Below are 19,933 nucleotides of genomic sequence, written 5' to 3'. Positions count from 1 at the left end.
CGTATTTAGGTAAGTGAGATGAGCTTCTTGAGTTGAAACTTGAAATCGGCGAGAAGTTTCCTCATCGGTATCATGCAAGGTGCTTTTCAAACTTCGATGACCACTCGGTTACTATGCTATCTATTACTACATTTAAAGGTAACTTGAACTACACGCTAATAATCAGCGATTTTTATCATCGATTATTACGACTTTTATTTCCGATCAGGGACGCTGGACCTACGTAACAAACTTTACAAAGGAGGTCTTTTAGATACAAACAAGCTAACGAAAGCGAAGAACACCTGTTCTGCCGCGGGCAAAGCCAGGGCTCCTCGTGGTTCCCTTAGCCACGATAAGAATGGTGGTGTTCGCGATTTTACAGCAGACCAAGGAACGATGAATCTTAAACACAACTATGTTTTGTGCTGCCTGATGCACTAACGCGGTGTCAGACGTAAACTTTAAAACGCTTCTTGGATAAGGTCAGGGTGAAATAAGCCGGAACAACCCAAACTGGTTTTGGGTTGGGTAGTTCCTTCGAACATGGACTGCGGAATATCAAGGTAGTGCACAGTGTACTGTTCCGTTCAAGATTATGCCTGAATAGTACCTTGCTGAGTAGTAAGCGAATCTAGTCAAAACTTGTTGGCAGACCCACATGCAGGCCATGATGCATCAGTATCTTATATATGTAAAATATAGTTTTTACGTCATATTGGTGTAGGCGACAATATTTGTGGATAATAATGAAGGTATTGATTAAAATGCATATCATAGAACGTCTCGTCTTTCTTCGTTAGGAAAAAAAGAGGCCCAGTCGGGCCTACAGCTTTCGACTAATGGAACAAATGAGTAACGGTGACACCTCACAGGCATGTCTTGGGCTACCAGCAGTAGCGTGGTATTCAAATCTGAGAGACACGCTTCTCTCAGAAACTTGTGGTTCACTAATAATCGTTGCTTCCGAAATGATCTGTCGAGCGAGCGCTCGCCAACGACGTGATAAATATACAAGTAACTCGGCGCCAAACAAAAAATTAGAAGAAACGTGAACGCAACAGGGTTGTAGGGTTATTTTTTTGCTGGTAATTAAAGCGTTTCGGTTTAGACGGTCATCAGGATTACCGACTATGTGGTATTTAGAAGCTACGCAGTCCGCAATGCAAAATCAATGAAAAGGCGTTGCGAATACCAATATCCTAATTATAAGGGGAGATAAAATCACATCGTGGTTTGGGTGAATCCCATGAAACCCTAGCAGCGATGGGCTGAGTGCAAAATAAATTAGTCTGCTGCCTAACTTAAAAATTGCTAAATCAAAATAAAATATCGACTATAAGTTAACTTTTGTTTTTTAATTTTTTTTTGTTTTCATGCATTTAGAAAACAACGTTAAGGATCGCATTACCTCTCCTTTACCTAAGGTATCCGTTGAAAATATCATGCTATTTTTATTGGCGAATTTCAAGGTATTAGCAACAATTACTGATATCCTTCCTTTCAAATTTTCGACATCACTACTTTATGCTTGTTTTTCTTACGCTCTTTGTTTGTTTTTGTTTGAAAAACGACGACACTGTCGGCCATTGGCCTTGTTTCGTCCTAACCACAGCAGATGCATCTCCACGAAAACGACCTCAACTTTTCTAAGGGTACGAGTGATATGAAGGTCCGCAGAAAACATTTATTATTTGGTTGTTATACTGTCAAGCTGTCACCGTATTAACCTTGCGCGTCGTTCATAAAAACAGGCTTGCTTGCCACTCTGTGTGGCGCCAATGTAACGTTCAATAAAACGACTAGAGAGATAGCCAGATAGATTCCGGGAAGGAACTCTGTAACTATTCCAGGAATAGCTTCCGCCAAAATTTTCTTCCGGACTGGGCACCTTGCGCACTTCGTCCATAGACGCACCAGGCCCCGCCGGGAGTCTATTAGCTGAATGGGGGCTGCAGGGGTTGAAGAGACAGGGCGACTCCCGAATCCCAGATACCCCCGGCTCAGTACAAGCTGGATAGTTCCGCTCCTGGAAGCTCAAGCAGAAACAGTAACGGAGACCTTCTCAGGCACCCCGATTGCCAAATACTGAAGTCAGGCAAGAAGCAGAGCAAAATCCCTTACAGCTTGACCATGGATTGGGATCAGACGACGGTGGCGCCAGCGCCCGCACACGTCGTCCGCCCACGCATGATCCATCTCATATAGAGGAGTTGCTACTTCTATAGATGAGAGGTGGTGGAGGATCGCCACCGAAGTTTCCGGAGTTGTTGTCGCTGCCTTTGCCTTCAATAACTAGTACAGTTGTCTTTTTACTTTTTTTTTTTAATCGCATAATTTTCCCTCTGCTGAAAAAGAAACAGGCAGAAACGAAGACGATAAATATCGACAGTGCATCTAAGTGAAAGATACCTCGTCCAGAACGGGAGTACTGCAGGAAAGCAATAATGACCAAGTGGGGACTCGTTATAAGCGAATGGATGATAGTGATTAGAGACGGTGGCGCAGTGGCGATAAAAGTCCACGACAAAATGTGGCCTTGAATATTTGGAGAGGGGATTAAGGGGTAGCTTCATTCTTCCCCAATCCGCTTTCCAAAGCTTCAATAGTGACAGCTCCGCCGGTTTCGTTGCTCACGGTCTTTCTCACCCACCTCAACCGCCGATGCTGCCATCACCACTAGCGCCGTCCTTATTGCCGATACGCATCATTGTAGTCGTCAGTGTAGTATTTAAGCTGCGGGAGAAACGGGCGAGAGCGACTGGTAACCGCCTCCAACCAGCCGCCGGTTAGGTGGCCTGCACTGAAGTGAATTGGGGTAGCCACACAGCGGAAGCCGTGCGATAGTAAAGAGAGGCATCGATACGAAGCAAATAGTGGGCATGTGGGCTAGAGGAGAAGAGGAAATGATGGAGCAGCGGACGGCCCATGGAAATGAGCCCTGCGGGGCGAGAGGGTGACTTGCTTCGTCGGATACTGAGTTTATACTGTGACAGCTAGAGTCAGCCGAGGTTCGCTAGCGACCTTGTGATGGGGGTGGACGAGTTGGTGCCACAGCCGTCGCTGCTGCTACTAATACCGGTGGCAGCTTTTAGAGCAGGTGGATGGCAATGTAAATATTCAAAATTCAGTGCCCACATCAACTTTTCCCATCAGCTTACCGACGCGCTCATCAGAGCTGTGCGTCAGCAAGCGAAGTATCCGCTGAGATGCATTTACGCCTGTGTATGCGCGTGACCGAGTACATGGCTGTGCTGAAGTTCGTCTCTGTGAGCAAGTAGATTTGCTTATCAGTCAGTGTATATGTCTGTGCCCTCGTCTGTGGCGTGTACCCTACAGCTGGGTTAGTCGGTCTGTCGGGCAGGCAGGGGTAAGCCGTTTGCAAGACGTGCACAGTTAGCATAGACGGCCCCTAGAGCATGCCAGCAGACCCACGGAGCACGATCAGAGAGGCGAGAAGTGTAGCAAGACAACAATGCCTGGCTGGCTGCCGGCTGTCGTTTGTTGTGTTACACTGTATATATATATATATATATGTATATATATATATACTGTATATATATATAGTGTATATCTACAGCCAGAGAGCCTAGCGTATATATATATATATATGCTAGGCTCTCTGGCTGACTCTGTGCTTAGCTATCTATAGAGCAAGCGTTAGGTCGAGGGGAGGAAGATATTATCAGAAATATCGAAAGAAAGAACGATGGGTGAATAGACGAATTGATGTCGGCGAGAGACATGAACGTGGACCACAGGCATATATTTATTCTGCAGTGTTTGCTTATTGTAGTAGACGAGCTGATTTCGATGATCTCTGGTGCCACGGTACTGTTTATGCTGGCTTCTCGCTCTTCTCCTATTTTTTTTGTATTTACATATCTGTGCGCCATTCGCTTGCTTGAGAATTCTAGTAGAAGCTAGGTTACAGGCTTCAGAGCCCTGATTTCTTCATATGAAGTAGCTATAAGCAACAGAGCAGGTGCAGGTAACCATCCGCAGTTATAGTATATAACTGCATAATAATAAGTATATAATAGATATAATAAATAAAAAATAAGTATATAATATATAGTATAATAGGGACATAGATATAGTATATATCTATGTTCCACATCGGCTGGCAGTCTATTTGTACTGAGACAGATAATAACCAGATCGTGTCTGCTCGTATGTAGCATAATGTGATCGTGTATTATCAGCCTGGACTGTGCAGATCGAGATCAAGCAACGCTACACCGGCCGGCCGAAAAAGGTCGCTGGAGATAAGTTACGCGGAGTTAAGAATGGACATGAACGAATATCGACAGCAATTCCCAGGGGGAAGGCTCGACCAAGTCTTAGTGAATTACAAGTGGTCCTTATGATAGGCTTCGCAACTTTAGAATGAAGCGGCAGCAGGCTACACGGTAGATACATAGTAGTGAATACTGGCTATAAAAACGGTAACCGTGATTAGTTACAATATCGGTATAAACGATGATAACATGGCAGCATCACCGATAGTTGTCGTAGGTTTTACGATAGTCGACGACGTAGGACGTCGGTCGATCGGCATCAAAAGCGAGGGTACTGCAGAATGACAAACATAAAGGCATTTCGAATTTACGAGTCTTGGGGGGTAAACCTACTCGTCTGTCGTTGTGGGCAGGTACAGCTTTGAAAGGCACCGGTTCGTTAGCTAGGATCGTTGCAACCTGACTACAGTTGCCCTACAGGGTTTACAAAACAAACGTCTAATATTCAACTGACCGTTCTGGATTGCCTACTACCCTTTGTTACCAGCATGAAGACATTCAGTGCAGTAGTGATAATATTTTTCTTTCGTTAATGCCGCTCTCAGACTTTCATCAAACCCAGTCTGCTTTAAAATCGAATAAAAGTACACAAAAAACACATTCATAAAACGTGACATATAACGTGTAAAGTGGGAGTAAAAAGATGCAGATCCAGTTTACACACTAATCTATAATTAGGCCTGTAATGTTCCTTAAGCTGGTAGATTTAGCTGATTCCTTTGCAGTGCGTTAACTTTTGCTATTGCTACTTCACCAGTCCACGAACTGACGCGGTTCTATTTTTGCCTAGATTTTATGTTATCTAGCTACATTTGAAGTACTTACCAGACGTCAACAGCCGAACTTTTTATGCGTAAGACAGATCGAAGGAGCGAGGAAAACGGTTGACCCCTATAAATTGCTAAAGATTACGCCTCACAATTTCCCTCGCAGCCCCTTTCGGGGCTGATCCCGTGAGGTTTGCTAGCCACTACGATGCGTCTGTTTTTGTTTTCTGATTGGTTCATTCCATTCGATCCCTTGCGACTTCTTGTAGCGTCCGACCGAAACTCTTCGGGACAAAAAGTCCTGTGCTCGAAATACACTGCGTCTAACAGCTGGATAGAAGCGTGACGAAGGCTCCTTTTTCATCCGACTACGACACAGAAGAAAGTCTCTCGCCTGGGAAGGATTTGACATGGTTTTGTCGCTGGTTTTGAAACACTAGTTGATTTGTTTCTGTCAGAATTTCGGACTCACATATAGCTCAAATAATAATGTACAAAATAATAATAATGTACAAAATATACAACTAGTAAGAGCCAGGTGTTCTATACTCTGTGCTCTAAACACTCGCAAAGCTTCGAGCTCTCGAAGTGTAAGATCGAGGTCGTTACCGTTTTTCTCTACTGCTAGGGTATTTATTATAATGAACAAATGGTTTTCTCTGTTCTGAGCGGCTAATGGCGCTCATAACTCGACTCGACCATGTTAACCTATCGACGCATTTTCAGTAAGCACGCGGACATGCCGTAGGCCTTCTGCCGACACAAAAAACACTAAAAACAACAATGGGCCGAAATCTCGCATAAGCGGAAGAACGTCGTCAGCCATTACCAACGTCGTATCCAAGCACAAAGTAGCAATATGACATTATTATGATATTAAAGAACATTTTAGATAAATACATGTATATCAGCATAGAAATAACTGTTCTAAATGAAATTTTTATTTAGAAATGGCTATACCTACCGTAATGATGGCCACAGTCAATTTTCCGTGGGTATGGGACCGCACGCTAAGCATTAGAAGACGTATCAGTTAATACCGCTTCCTAGCTAAGCTATTATTTCTCGTAATGAGTTACACAACTCACCCAGCTTCCCCTTTACTGCCTTCTAAATAAAGGTAATTACTTTGGACGTGGTTCTTATGAAACTCTTATCAAGTAAAAGATGTATAAACTGGCAAAAATTAAAAAACGTCTAATGTATTTTTTTTATTATTACAACGAAAATGTATCAGATCGATTGGTCAAAGCTAGGAACGCTATAAATTATCTCAACTCGACAGAGAAGAGAGCAATGGGCTAATCAGTTCACAGCTGTTAAGAAAATAATATAATGAAAAAAAAAATAATAACACTATTATATTGAAATCGGTCGTTTCGCTTTACGAGCGACGATATATTCATTATATAATAACATGTACCAATATACCAACAATAGTTATGTATTAGCACGCTTTTGCTGATATCAAATCTTGGTTTCGCGATCTTTATTTATTTTATGAGAACTCTACAGTTGCGAGCAGAAGTCCGCTTGAAACATTCCAGTCGTACCCCTACACGCAGGCGCCGTTGATGTTGTCTGGAAACACTTAGCAGCAATACTGTACAGTATGTTAGCCGTTACTTTTGGCACTTATCGCTCATTCAAGCTGCAGATTTTAAACGAGGCCGGTTTTTTTTAAGCTATAGCGTTGGCCGTTCGCTCGGACGTATATTAAGATAACTATGATAACGACTAGCCGGCTTAAATCTGGCCAACAGTGATTCAAGCGGATCGATAGGCGTCCGCAGAGAACGCAAGCCGCGAAAAAAGGCGGTGATACATACTAAAGTCTACGTATCGGCCTACGCTGGGAAACAGCTCCCGACCTACTGCAATTATTGAATATGATGTATTTTCTTACAGTAGGTCGTCGTATCTATATATACAACGAGCACTCACTGTGTGCGCCCGGACAGCGGGCTGGGCAGACCAGCCAGGAACTTAGAAAGGCAAAGTGGCATAATTTATCCAAATTTATTTTTCCGATGCCGCCATTTGCGTGTTAGCCTCTTCTGTTGCTCTCCGGTCGACCAGCAGACTACGAAATTGACTGCTCGTACACTCATCGCAAACATGCAGACGTGCAATGGTTCGTTTGGCCGGTAAACGACCACGTGTGGATTTTTCCTGTCGTTTGACTGCCGTTCGTTTGCTTCGGTACTCGGTGAATGGAACTGATGCAGTAAATAACTAAGCAGCGCAGCCTAGGTACAACGAGAGGTCGGATTGTTTGCGCATTAGGGAGGCATGCATATATGTAATTCGTTTACGAGGAACAGGACCGGGGTGAAGGTATACGACGACATAGATATTTCCTATCCTAAACCCAGTTATATACGGGTTAGATTATATGTACAAATGATATTACGTTGAAACGACGATCGAAACAAAACTGGAATAAGGTACCGAACTGATGAGTAGAGCTGGAACACTGGAAGAATCGAATGATTTTGCTAGACCCACTTTAGCATCAACATAATTCAAATTATTAATCAACTAGTGCTCTCTATTTGACTAATGGCAATGCTGTTATTGATTAATTAGGAATTTATTTGCTTGCTTTATTACTGGGCAGCCTATTCTTCGTTAGCTTATCATGATTGCGGCCATATGCCATTATATATTACTGTCATATAATATTCTTCTGTCGACTTTTATGCATGACCTCTAAACTGGCCTCTCTTTAAACAGATTAGCTATACATAGAATTAAAAAGTACATGCATTATTAGCGCTCTCATTGTAATACTTATATAGATTGGAACATGCTTTTTTGACGGGTATACGCCGATCATGAACAAACCGTACTTCCAGGCCCAAACCGAAATCAGATAGTAGGCTTACTCGTTGGCATTGGGCAGAATGAGACGGAAGTATCTTCTAGTGGATGAGATCGAAGGGGTCTCGGGTTGCCTCTAGGACACTTACGTTCGCAGATCGTAGGTTTTCTTCGACGTTCCTTCAGGCCTTCGTCTCAGAAGTGCATGGATTGCTATAGCGCTTAAATTTGCATGCAATTTCTGTTATCCGAAATTTGAGGCACGCTCCAAGCGATTTCGTGCAAAGTGCACTCTATACATTTTTATCATGAGTCAATGGGACAGCTTAATGGTTATGTTGTTCTGTGGCTATATAAATAGAGACTATTAGTAAAAGTATATTTGTTAAACTTCCAGTACGTACTATAACGCTATTTTCCAAATGGAAAAAAACACTCGACTATTATTACTCGGCCTGTTCAACCCACAACGGAAACACTCTCAGAGCTTTTGTACTAGATGACACTAGAGAAACATATATATATATATATATTCATGAAATGTGATAATTGTACTCACATGTTCTTTTCTCATGTGATGATATGGGTATTCGTATGCCTTTTCTTATAACAAGTAGTTAGTCCCTATACAGCAGTGAGCCTGTATGAGATGACCGAAATTTGTTTGAAACTTAATTGAACTTTGTAGCATATGTTTGCCAATAAAGTAATCTAGTAACAGGTCTTGATTTCTGTCTTTTCGTCATGTCATCATCTGCTATCCGTTGTAGCTTTTTTGCTATAACAAACTCTCCCTTATGGCTGAGCGGTTTATATCTGATTTGCTTTTGTTATTACTAGGAAAAGCAGGGAAAGGAGAGATAGACGGTATCATAGTGGAAACAAATCACGTCCCAGAGATTGTGGTGCACTTAAGACTCAAGAAAGTCGGCCATAATTTGTTTTCCTTCCTACTTTGAAAAACAGCTGACGATAAGCCAACGATGGAGTATAATCATTGTGGAGTCCACTGCTCGGTCCTCGAACACAGAAAGCTCGTTTCGATCCTGCAAAATCATTCTGTCGGCTCCTACTTGTACATGTACATTCGATCTGAACTATTAGATCGTCTTATTTTAGGCATACACTTTAAAACAAACTAATTTTTTTTTGTTTTTGGGAACTTGTGTTTCGAAACCACAGTTTCGAAACACAAGTTCCCAACAAACAAAAGTCGAAACAATCTTTGTACGATCAAGATGATGACCCGACTTTAGAAAAGTTGTTTTTGACATTGTCTGTTCATCTACGGGCAAGTGCTTCTTAGAAAGAGAGTAAATACTTGAAAAAAATCGTATTTTAGTCAATACACACATATGTTTAGTACAGGCACCTATGGCGTTCCAGCAGGATACGACAGTGATCAAGTATACCGCAGTGTACGTTGAACGTATTGGCAACCAACTAAATAAGTGAATGCCCCACGATGATTCGAAAGTATTGATGAATGCCTCTTGCAGTTTCCGCCGCGCTACAGCTGAAGGGATACGAATAGGCTGATGTACTATGATATCTATTCTCGTTTCGGTGTCAACGGCTGTAATAGCGTGCGGATTACGTTACCGATGTCTAGTACCATATATTCATGATCCACATTGAGCTATTGCTACGTTGCCGGAACGAATCATTAATCAAGTAAAAATAACAATAAGCAAAACGGAACGATTCTACATGCTGACTGTACATGAGCACGTTGGACCCAGAATTGTCTTTGGCTCAGTACGTGACTGATTCAGTAGTAACGTGCTTCTCAATCACTAGAAGACAAATGCAGCTATTGCGATATCAATGAATCCTGCTTAACTTTACGTGTACAGTTGTCGTAGATGACGTGGAAAAATAGCATCGAGTCGCGTGCAATGGCAATAGTCGTACATACCTATAACCAGGCTGACGTCAGGTAGACCGAGTAAGACATTGCAGTTTCTTTTACAGTAACATACCATAATAATAATGGCAATACTACATGTGATATTGTTTCACCCTTCCTTTTGTTCCTGGGGTTTTGTGTCCCTATATCTATCTAGTGTGGTTAGCTGTGGCGGTTTCGGATGCTGATGACTAATCTGTCCTTCTACTTTTCACTAATTTTCAATTGAAAACATTCTAATATATATGTACAATAAGGTCATATATGTGTAATATATATGACCTTATTGTACGGTTCAGTCTAACGCTTCTATCCGCATGAGTTGAGAAATGTCAGCAGCTGTAACAGGATTCGTGGAAATACGTATAGCCACCGATAAGGCGCCATTAGTAACGATAATGAAAGCGTCAGAAACAACAACTGCCACAATACGATATATGCAAAGTCTTCCTATTAAGCCTACACTGAACACTCTCTGCCGAGCTTGACGCTACTGATCCTCTAGCGACGATTCCCAACTAGCCCCACAAAAAACTATTGCAGGACTGATCCTGTCGAATCAGTTAAGGGTACGTCGAAGCGGCAACTCTGGCGTTGTCATTAATATTAGCAGCAATATCAATTAAGCGTGTCTCGAAATCAGACAGTCTCGCTCCTTCATAAACTCACTGTCCCATGTTTGTCCATCTATATTTTGCTATCTCCAGCGTAATAATTTATCAATGCTAACGGCAGCCAGCGTTATTACTACAGTCGCTGCATCAGAGCTCGCCTATCGACTGGATGTTCCGTCATTTTGGCCATCGTACACTGAAGTACGATGCTAGTCAGCGATATCAGCTGGCAAGCCAAAGCGACAACAGAAGGTGCCATGTGGCTCGATGACGGCCTAGCTAATGGGGCAGATATAGTACGACGACAGCAAATGTAATTCCACTATTATAACCAACGTTAATAGAAGAACGCTCGAAGAAATGGGAGACGACCACAGCTACGCCGAGAAGCTTCTCTCAGTCAACGGCGGAAATCTATAACAACAACAAACTTGAACTACGGTGATGCATTTGTTAGCGTGACTTGTACAGCCACCGAACGGAACAATGGAGCGTCCATGGAGAAGAGCACTGTCTACGTGTGATATATAATACGATAATAGTTTTGTCTTGTGCACGAAGGTTGTCACCCGCCTACCGATCTGTCCAGTCGAAAGAATGACAGAAATGGTTCCTGTTATCCGTAGCGAGATCATGATTTATTGTCCAGCAGACGGCGCCAGTTGGGTGAGCGAACGAAGCACGCGCTATGCATGTATCTGCGTGCTCGCTTTAGATTATGGTTCAAACTGTGCATCTATTGGTTGGATCGCGCAGATAGTCCAGAGCCCGTAAACGGGGTACATATTGTATGCACACCGTATAATTTTTTACACGAACGTTTCGCAAATTCAGTAAAGGCTAATTAAAAGAGACGCAAAAAGGTTTTTGACGATGTCGTTTACGCCAAATCATACCGGCATGCGGCGGCCCACACAAAGTGAGCTGCCTAAGCAATGTTCATTGCAGGCGACTAAATACACACACATACATACAAAGATATATTTGTTCCACTTCTTGCGGGATCTGTAGTCCAGTTAATGCTAGACAGTTGATTTAAGGAACAAAATGCCACTGAATGTTAGTGGATGACAGAAATACCGTGAACGCACATAAGCCCATATATATAGACACATATGATCGCTGTCAGTTTGCGAATAGCAGCTATATTTTATGTCAGCCCCATGCGTAAAAAAACGCTTCTCTGGTCTCAAAGTTATCAGTACGGTGCTAACTTCAACGTTATTCACTGAAGTCGAGCAGAGATCTATCGAAGGTCGTTATTCTAGCTGCAATATAAAAATAGAAAAACGTTTGTTTTTAATTAATTTGTCGTTTATGCGTGTTGCTGGTCTCTCCGATGTCTGGAGCCTTACAAGATTAACTTAGTAGTTAGCCGATATATTCAGATTAAATTAACAGATACGTTTGGCCATGACATCTATTAGCGAACTTCAGACGTGACACAAATTTTTCTATTCGAAATTGCTAATTCGTTATCACTTTTAAACGAAAAAAAAAAACACATTACTATACTCCAAATCAAACCAAATATCACAAATCAGAAACATATTTAAGTTTTTTTTTTTTTCTTTTTTAATATTTTCGGCACCGAAGCAGGCTAGAGCAGATGCGGCCACTAAATCATAGAGCTACGTTTTCATGGGCAAATACCGGCCAAATACGTTGTAGTCACTTATTACTTCTAGTTTTACGGTTAGAATTGGGTTGAATTAGAAAAGCGACTTAGTTACACATCTTATGCTATCACGTTCTATTTGCGACTATAAACTCAAATGTTTTTTTATAAAAAAAAAAAAAATATATATAATGGAACTGCAGCTCCAACTTTGTATTGGTATTCATTGAAATAGCTTCCGTTTTAAATACACTACTGAAAAAAGTGGAAATAATACGATTCTCATGAAGAGTTGTCTATGATACCAGAACCTCTGACATGACACCTCAGCTAGTCTCAGGTTTAGTGGTGGGTTTAATTTCATTGAAGAAAATTACTACGCCCAGTTTATCATACACTGAGGTACTATCGGTGAGGCCATTTGTTTTCCCTAGAATGTTTTCGTTTGAGTAAGGGAAAGGTCACAATTCGTCGTAAACAACTGTTCGACTTTGGCAGGTAAATAAATAAACGGGTTCAACTGCGTGCTTCTTCCGAGACAAAAGGTAGTGCGCATTTGGCAATATATGCTGTGTTTCGTTTTGACGCGGCACCAGGGGGTTGACTTGTCCACCAGGTGAAATATATGCCCAGGAAAACTTCGCTTTGATTGTGATTATTGCGCAGTTACCCTACGGATAGCAGTTTTTTTTTACTTTATTTCCTGATCCGACTGGGCTGATTCAGGATTACGAAGAAGTTGATCAGCTTTTATCATTTATTTTTCTTCTTATGCTGGATTTGTCTGGCTGCACCAAAGAACTGATCGATCACCTGCGTGTCATACTACTTAGACGGTGTTTGTTTTTTTACTGAAAAATAGTCTCGCGGATACTAGATTTCTGAATAATAACTGCACAGCATTCTAACAAGCTGCCATTACGTGTCTGGTTGATTGCGATGCAACCTAGGGGACTAATGCTGGGTCCTCTACGATAAATACTCTAATGACCCATTTGGTCTTGGGTAGATGCTGGTCTTACGTACAAACTATCAGCTGGATGATCATTTTTATGTTGATTACTGACTACTATTGAATGATCTAATTAGATTATCTGAACAAGCAATATAGATGTTATGGACGAACTTAGTCCTACAACTTTTGCCTAACATAAGACAAGTTCTACTCTCGTCCATTTCAACAGGTTTGTACCAATGTCTTAGCGCTGCCAAAAACCGTACAAGCTTTTAAGGTCATCGTAACTGATTTACTGGAGGTTTACCACAACTTCTCGATGCTTTCTGCTGATGTCAGCCCATTCTAACATGACCACAATATTAATACATACAGTGTATGAAAATATAGAAGTTGAACCGAGATTTGGAATTTTGTTCCTGCTGTTGAATAATTAAACAGGTAATCAAGTTTGGTTTTTAAACACATAAACACTAGGTTATTGGTTACTCATCGCAGTTGTTTATATATGGCATCTATAAATTGTAAGGGTGAAGATTGTTGAGTTCGCTCATTTCTACAAACTATCATCATTTGTAGCCATCGTCATAATATCTATAACGTTACTCATGCATATATACGCAGTGAACGAAAACGACTTTAGCAGCCGCTTCGTTAGCTCTCTTGTTCGCTCGTGGAACGTATTAAATTGCTTTGCTACTATAACTAGAAGTTACGGCTTGCCATTGATCATAGGCCTGTTGCTCTTTATAGGGTAGTGCAAACTTTACATTGGGTCGGTAGGAAAAGCTGTAAACGTACGTGCGCCCACTCGAGGATTAAATGTTGCTAATGCTATTAATAGTTAACTGCCCTTTCAATCTTTCCCTTCTACAATTAGTGTATTCTATTCAGCGTCGTTGAGATGAGAAAGCTTTCGTTTGTTCCCGTATTGTCTCGTTCTCTTGTTTTGGCCAGCCGCTGCTGCCGCTGGCGTTCGGTGTTGCCAAGGGCATTCGTCTAAGAGTGCCGCGACCGTTCATTTGCTTCCTTCAAAAACCGCCGTCTCCTAGCGATCCTCTCTCCGGCATCGACTGCTGAAGCAGCGACCATCCTTGATTTCCTTGGTAATCCTTCATTTGCGATTTTTTGTCTACACGAAACGATTGATGATAGAGTTCCATGCGCTGTTTTTGTGAACAACAAGATTTCCCGTCTTTCCTGTTTGGTCTATTAACCCTGGCATTGTTTCGTTTATGCGGTACAGCTCGGTTCACTTATTGCTAGGTTGGACAATGGCAATCCACCAGCGGCGGCGGAGATAGTAGCGATCGACTACGACCATCGCCAAAAGGAGACACCGACCGAATTCTAGTGACAAGCGCACTAGCATACTCATCCAACCACCGAAGATAGGAGCGTACCAGCGGCAAAAAAGACGACTGCTGAGTCGCCCGTGAGGAACGATAGGCCCGCAAAGACGCTTTAAATGTAGGCCAGTCAATTGCACAACACTGCACAGCCGATCACGAAGGGCAGCAAAAAAAGCCGAGAAAGATGGAGCGTACAGTCATACCTAGTACAACATCTTAGAATACAAAAGAAACTCACAGGGTAGAGGAAGCAAAAAAGGAAAATTTGAAAGAGGGATTTCCTCGACGGCGGACGTGGGAGGGAAAAGGGTTTTGGGGGCCACAGACAAGTTGGGCTGGGGACCTAAAAAATAAGCCAGATGGCAAATGGAATGCAGGCGGCCATTGCAAACTCAGCATGTTATTTCGGCTGTATGACCGCTCTCTGGTATTGGACCAGCTGAGAGCTGAGAAGCGGGTCCCCTGTTACTACTGTCGGGCCCTCGCAGGAAAGCACGATGCTAGCAAACAGAATGGCGGCCGTTGTTGCCACCACATGAACGAACAACGACGTCAACAACGAAAACGATGACGACATCAGTGGCGGTGTCGGCATCGGCGACACACAGGGAGAGATAGATAGATATATATATATATATATATATATATCTATATATATATATATATATCTATATATATATATATATATCTATATATATATATATATATATAGAGAGAGAGAGAGAGAGAGAGAGAGAGCGAGAGACTAAGATAAAAGCAAGAGCGATAGAGAAAATAGGCAAGGAGAAGCAAAACCGAGTGAGAGTGAAATGGGCTAACATTAAAGGACGTGTTATGGATAGGGGAGGGGTATAGAACAGAAGGGAGTTGGTGTGGAGAAAGAGCGCCACAGGTAGGAGGTAAGGACAGCATAGAGTATGAAGGGCACATGACCCTACACAAAGGACAACAGGCATCGACAGTATTAGCAGTTGCCGGCTTTGCGCGCCATCACACCACGGTCGGCTGAGTGTTCCAGCGTGCGACGTATAAAAATGTGCGTGCGCACATACGGTTCATGCCGATATATATCAGCCGGCTTCGGATTGCACTGTGTATGTGTATTAGTCCTTAGTAGTTACGCATTTAATTGTGACTTAAATAGCAAGGGGAACTCCTTCGCAGATACGATATTGGATAACAGTGTTCTTCTGTTCGTCCGTTCGAATGAGGCCTCGAATAGTATCAAACCTTGCAGATGACAGTGATATTCCCGACCGCGTCCCGTGCGAGAGTGCCAAAGTCCGGCTTTTGTTAGCTTGTAGTTGTTTTTTCTAATAGCTTTGATATCCCTAACAATTTGACGAAATATTACAGGAAAATTTCTCTAAAGCATTACCCTACAGTACTCTAAAGTCAGTGAAAAAGAAGGCTAACTTATGCAAACATAGGACTTATCTCACAGACATCATTAGACCAATATTTTCAATTTCTAGGCAAATAGATTATCCAAATCCACTTAACGCTTTCGGCAATCTGGCCATATATATTTAAAAATTCGCAATTTAACCACTCTAAATGTCAACTTAAAAAGACAGCAAACGTGGGACAAATCTAGGACTTTTTTTTTGTGGAAACGGGACTAGATCCATTATAAGGAATTTTGCTTTATCGAGAATTAGGAATATGATAATTACCGAAGTTAGGCTAAAGTGTGATTACAGTTCACTACTAAACCTCTAAAGGAGTCTAGTATTTGTTTGTCATATAAAAAGGCCGATTTTTTTGTGTTTGACCAGCGTGAACTTAGGCCTATTCGCAGAAAATCTCTTCATATAGAAGACCGGCAACTCCAAAAATGACACATTTATTGACAATGACTTTGTCCGTTGGAAGTGGCCATGCTACCTATCGTAAACCGATTTCATAACAGGTGCGCATTGAGGGCATCTGTTTCCGTCTGTCTATGTACGAATGTGAGGACTGTTTCACAGCTCAAGCGTTGCATAAAGAACGATTCCCTTGTTCAGTACCGCGTCTCCTTTATTAAAGCCACGTTCTCGACTTTCGCCTATCATTTCATCTATTTCGGTGATGCTGAAAGACCCACGAGAGAGGATTCCCTTCAGTCAAACGCGCCGCGACAACGGCCACAATTTTCAGTTGTTTACCAAGAGTGTCGGGAGCGTCAGTGCCAGTGTATTGTGTGAATTGCTATTATATGAGGAAACGACTATAGAACACGCGGCATGGAATTATACGAGATACAGAACCCATGGGCGTCAACGCGTAGGTACCAAACACTTATTTTCGATTTGTCTATAATTAAACAGTTTATTAGATAAATAATAGCACATAGATAAAGAAAGACCACAGCACATTTGGGGCATATGTGGTAGCAGGTGGAATAACATCTATGCTTGTTAACGGCATTACCACACGGATGCTGTACCATGTGATATCACTGTCCTGTTGGCTATTATTAAATTGGCATTATAAAATCACTATTGTGCCGTCATAGCCTGTAGGAAAACAGGACCGGTTTGTCGCTGCGAAAGAGCGCTAGAAACGTACTCCAACGGCCATCTGGAAATATGTGTAGCTGTGACAATCCCTAGTGTCGATTATCGGAACCGTGGCAAGTCCTCTGATAATAACCTACACATAATGATTACTGTAAGACCAGAAAGGGCTTAAGTACGTTGGTCGTCTTAGCGCCCTTTGCGTTTCTATGTCCGTGCTAACATCATCCCAGTGGCGTTAAGTTTCTATGCTGATAACGACAATGTCGGTTATCGCTGGTTACAGCAAATCTGTTCATTAGCAGCCATCTAGCCACCTATTTATTCCGGCAGGTGTTTTCAAGGTCTCCAAGGAAGTTGAGCTTATCGTCCAGGCTTGCGGCGTTATCCTGATATTTCCGTTTTTTTTTTTTGTTTTTTTTTTTGTTGATAAGAAAATTTACGCATCGAACGACGTTTAGGAATGCTGACAACACTGTTCAAGGCAAAACCTTCCTAATGAGAATTTGAGCTTGCCACGAACTATGCCAATGCACTTATCGGCTGCCTGGTCAATTTGTAGCGAGTAAGATTCAGTGGGGAAGAATCAATGGTTACGAAGAAGCACTATCGACTGTATTTGTCGCGACGATAGTCATAGTCCGTCTGTTTTTCTAGTAGTTCCTAGATAATATGTTTTTTTTTTAAACAAAGGTCATCAGTTAAATGCAGTGCGCGGTGAGAAGCGTCTGCCGACCTGTGTTGAGCAGGATTTGGAGGCGGTTAGAGGCTGAACGGGCATCACCCTGTTTTTTTCATGTCTACTTAGATTAAGTGTCCTGAACTAATCGTCTCCACGATGCAAGCTCACAGCTTGCGTTATCTGCTAATTACGATGGCATCACCAAGGTAATTTTGCGCGTCTTCTGATAGATCCCATTAGTTAGTATGGTGTAGAATTCACTTAGCCGGAATAATGGAGCTGCACTCAGATTCAATCAGTTATAAGAACGATTTTTCGGTCATTACCTTATCGACTTACATGCCTGTTGAATGTGTTATTCGTTCATTATCGTTAAACTTAAACATTAAAATGCGAAAGTCTTTGCCGGCCAAGCGAGTTGTTAGGCAACAGACAACGAGGCGTCTCAAAAATAAACAATAGTTATCTCCTTTTGTTCACACGTTCGTAGGAGTGGCAGATTCATAATGCCAGGTCTACGGGACACTACACTCGTCCTTACGTACTTCTGTGTCCAGCTGTTCTCTTTCTAACCCTTCGAGCGACCTTCATGGCGTCGACCTTCACTTCCAACGAGGTGTACTGCCGTGAAATACCAAGATGTGTCTGTATGTACTCAGATCCGCAGGGGCGTTAAGGCTATTTGGAACGTGCGCAGCCTTCTTATTAGCTGCTCTTAGCACTAAGAATGACGACAGGGGTAAACTACATCGTCTGCGATATCTGACCAATCCTGAGGACTGCCGATTCAAGCAAACGAACGACTGCGATGTTTTTTGGTCAGCAGCGTTCAGTGAGGAGCTAAACTAGTAGAAGCTGACTGAAAATCAGTTTCAGCAGCAACTGGGATGGGTAGAAAATAGCGGAAGTGCTGTTAGGGTCCAGTCAATATTTCGAGGTCTTTCGGTAGGGCTGTTTCGTTTGTAGTGCTAGCGATATTTTACCTTGCTCTTAAGAAAGGGAGTAGGTAAGGTCATCTTGCTAATAACCAGCTACGTAAGGCAAGCAAACGAGACCAGATCATGATAGTACGTTTTTATTATGTGAAGTTGATCCTGTGGACCAGTAAGGACAGCAACGATTCTCCAACAGCGATCCGTTGACATATCCACATAACAGGTCTCTAGCGAGGTAATTTTAGTAAGTGGTTACCTATCGCTAAGTTACGAATCGTGTCCATGACAATAGTAGCGCAATTTTATCATTCAGAATAAGGTGGAAGCTAATATTTTTTTTGTTCCAGTTATTTGTGGTAGCCAAGTCGAGTTACCAAAACACTGGTCGAGCTGAGGATGAATAAAAGGCTGCAGTCTGTGGTGGAGCGCCTGGCAAGCAGTGCGAAGGGAGTCACATAGTTGCCGGGTCTGCCACTTTTTCGCTATTCGAGGCCTGAGCAATGGGTAGAATTTCTAGACAGCAACTGATGTCTACGGATGGTGGCATCAGCGTATGTTCGGGACTGCTTATAAACCTTTGCCAAACCCAGGAAGGGCCGGATGCGATACATTCAGTGTTAATGGTTCGAGTTCGCCATGGGTAGCCATGCGACGTATGATGAACTTAAGGCTCGTCTATTCGAGCGGTTTCCAGGGAACGTAGCACCTCAGGCAAAGGAATATCATGCGCGTGTCCGAGAAAATGATGAAAATCCATATGCTTTCACCGCGGAGAAACAGTTTCTGAAGCCAGGAGTATCTTCAATTACAAAGATTTGCAAAGGTTGATGAGAACACCTAGATGCGCATACTTTAACATCAATAGATCAGCAGCCGAAAAGAAAAAATTCGGTTTATGTGCACGGAGTGATCTTTCAAGGAGAAACTAGCCCAGACCGCAAATGGTCTTAAACCGTTTAAATACATTTAAAAGCAGAATAGCGGAGTGGTATATATATATATATATATATATATATGATAAATTATTTTGTCACTACTCCTATATAGAGTTGGGATGTAAGGCAGGTAAGTCGAACTTACTCTAGGTAGAACAGCAGTTTCTTGCTATTATTGCTCAGCTCATCGTATGAATCCCCCAGGCATACTTTGATTCTATCAAACACTAGTCTAAACACTGCCTTTATCCATTTATGCAATGTGTGTGTGTGTATATTGAAAACGACAAGAAGAAAGATGCAACAAGCGCTGAGCCACAGTAAATGACGCGTACGTGCACACATAACGTTGACACAGGGGGGTAACACGTTCTGACGTCTTTGTCAGGCGAGTTGCTTACGATGCCTTGCCTATGGATTGCCTGAGCGTTGGAACGGAAGTATAAAATGATATCGGTAACGAAAATGACAGTCTCAAGCATTTACTACCTGGCCACACAATGAGTACTGTGATGCTATCATTAACAAATAGCAGCCATGTTCATGCAAAATAATAGTAACG

The 19,933-nt window shown here is 42.2% G+C and overlaps 1 protein-coding gene across 9 annotated transcripts in view; it reads left to right on the top strand.

Annotated features, from left to right (window-relative positions):
• LOC111255285 (neuronal PAS domain-containing protein 2-like) overlaps positions 1–19,933 on the top strand; it is a 154,062-nt gene that overhangs the window by 104,868 nt on the left and 29,261 nt on the right. For 2 of the 9 annotated variants that reach the window (XM_086986711.1, XM_022817080.2), the window contains exon 1: positions 16,403–16,586. The exons of 2 other annotated variants lie outside the window; for them this stretch is intronic. In XM_086986711.1, coding sequence (XP_086842837.1) covers positions 16,547–16,586 — 40 coding nt within the window. In that variant the 5' untranslated portion in view covers positions 16,403–16,546. Of the gene's footprint in view, positions 1–15,253; positions 15,413–16,096; positions 16,591–19,933 lie in introns of those variants that run through there. 5 more of the 9 variants (XM_086986683.1, XM_086986679.1, XM_022817077.2 and 2 more) reach the window with 5 other exon arrangements.

The sequence above is a fragment of the Varroa destructor genome, unplaced genomic scaffold, assembly GCF_002443255.2.
Source record: "Varroa destructor unplaced genomic scaffold, Vdes_3.0 BEIS01000001.1, whole genome shotgun sequence".
NCBI lineage: Eukaryota > Metazoa > Arthropoda > Arachnida > Mesostigmata > Varroidae > Varroa > Varroa destructor.
This window is presented reverse-complemented; position numbering and strand designations above follow the sequence as displayed.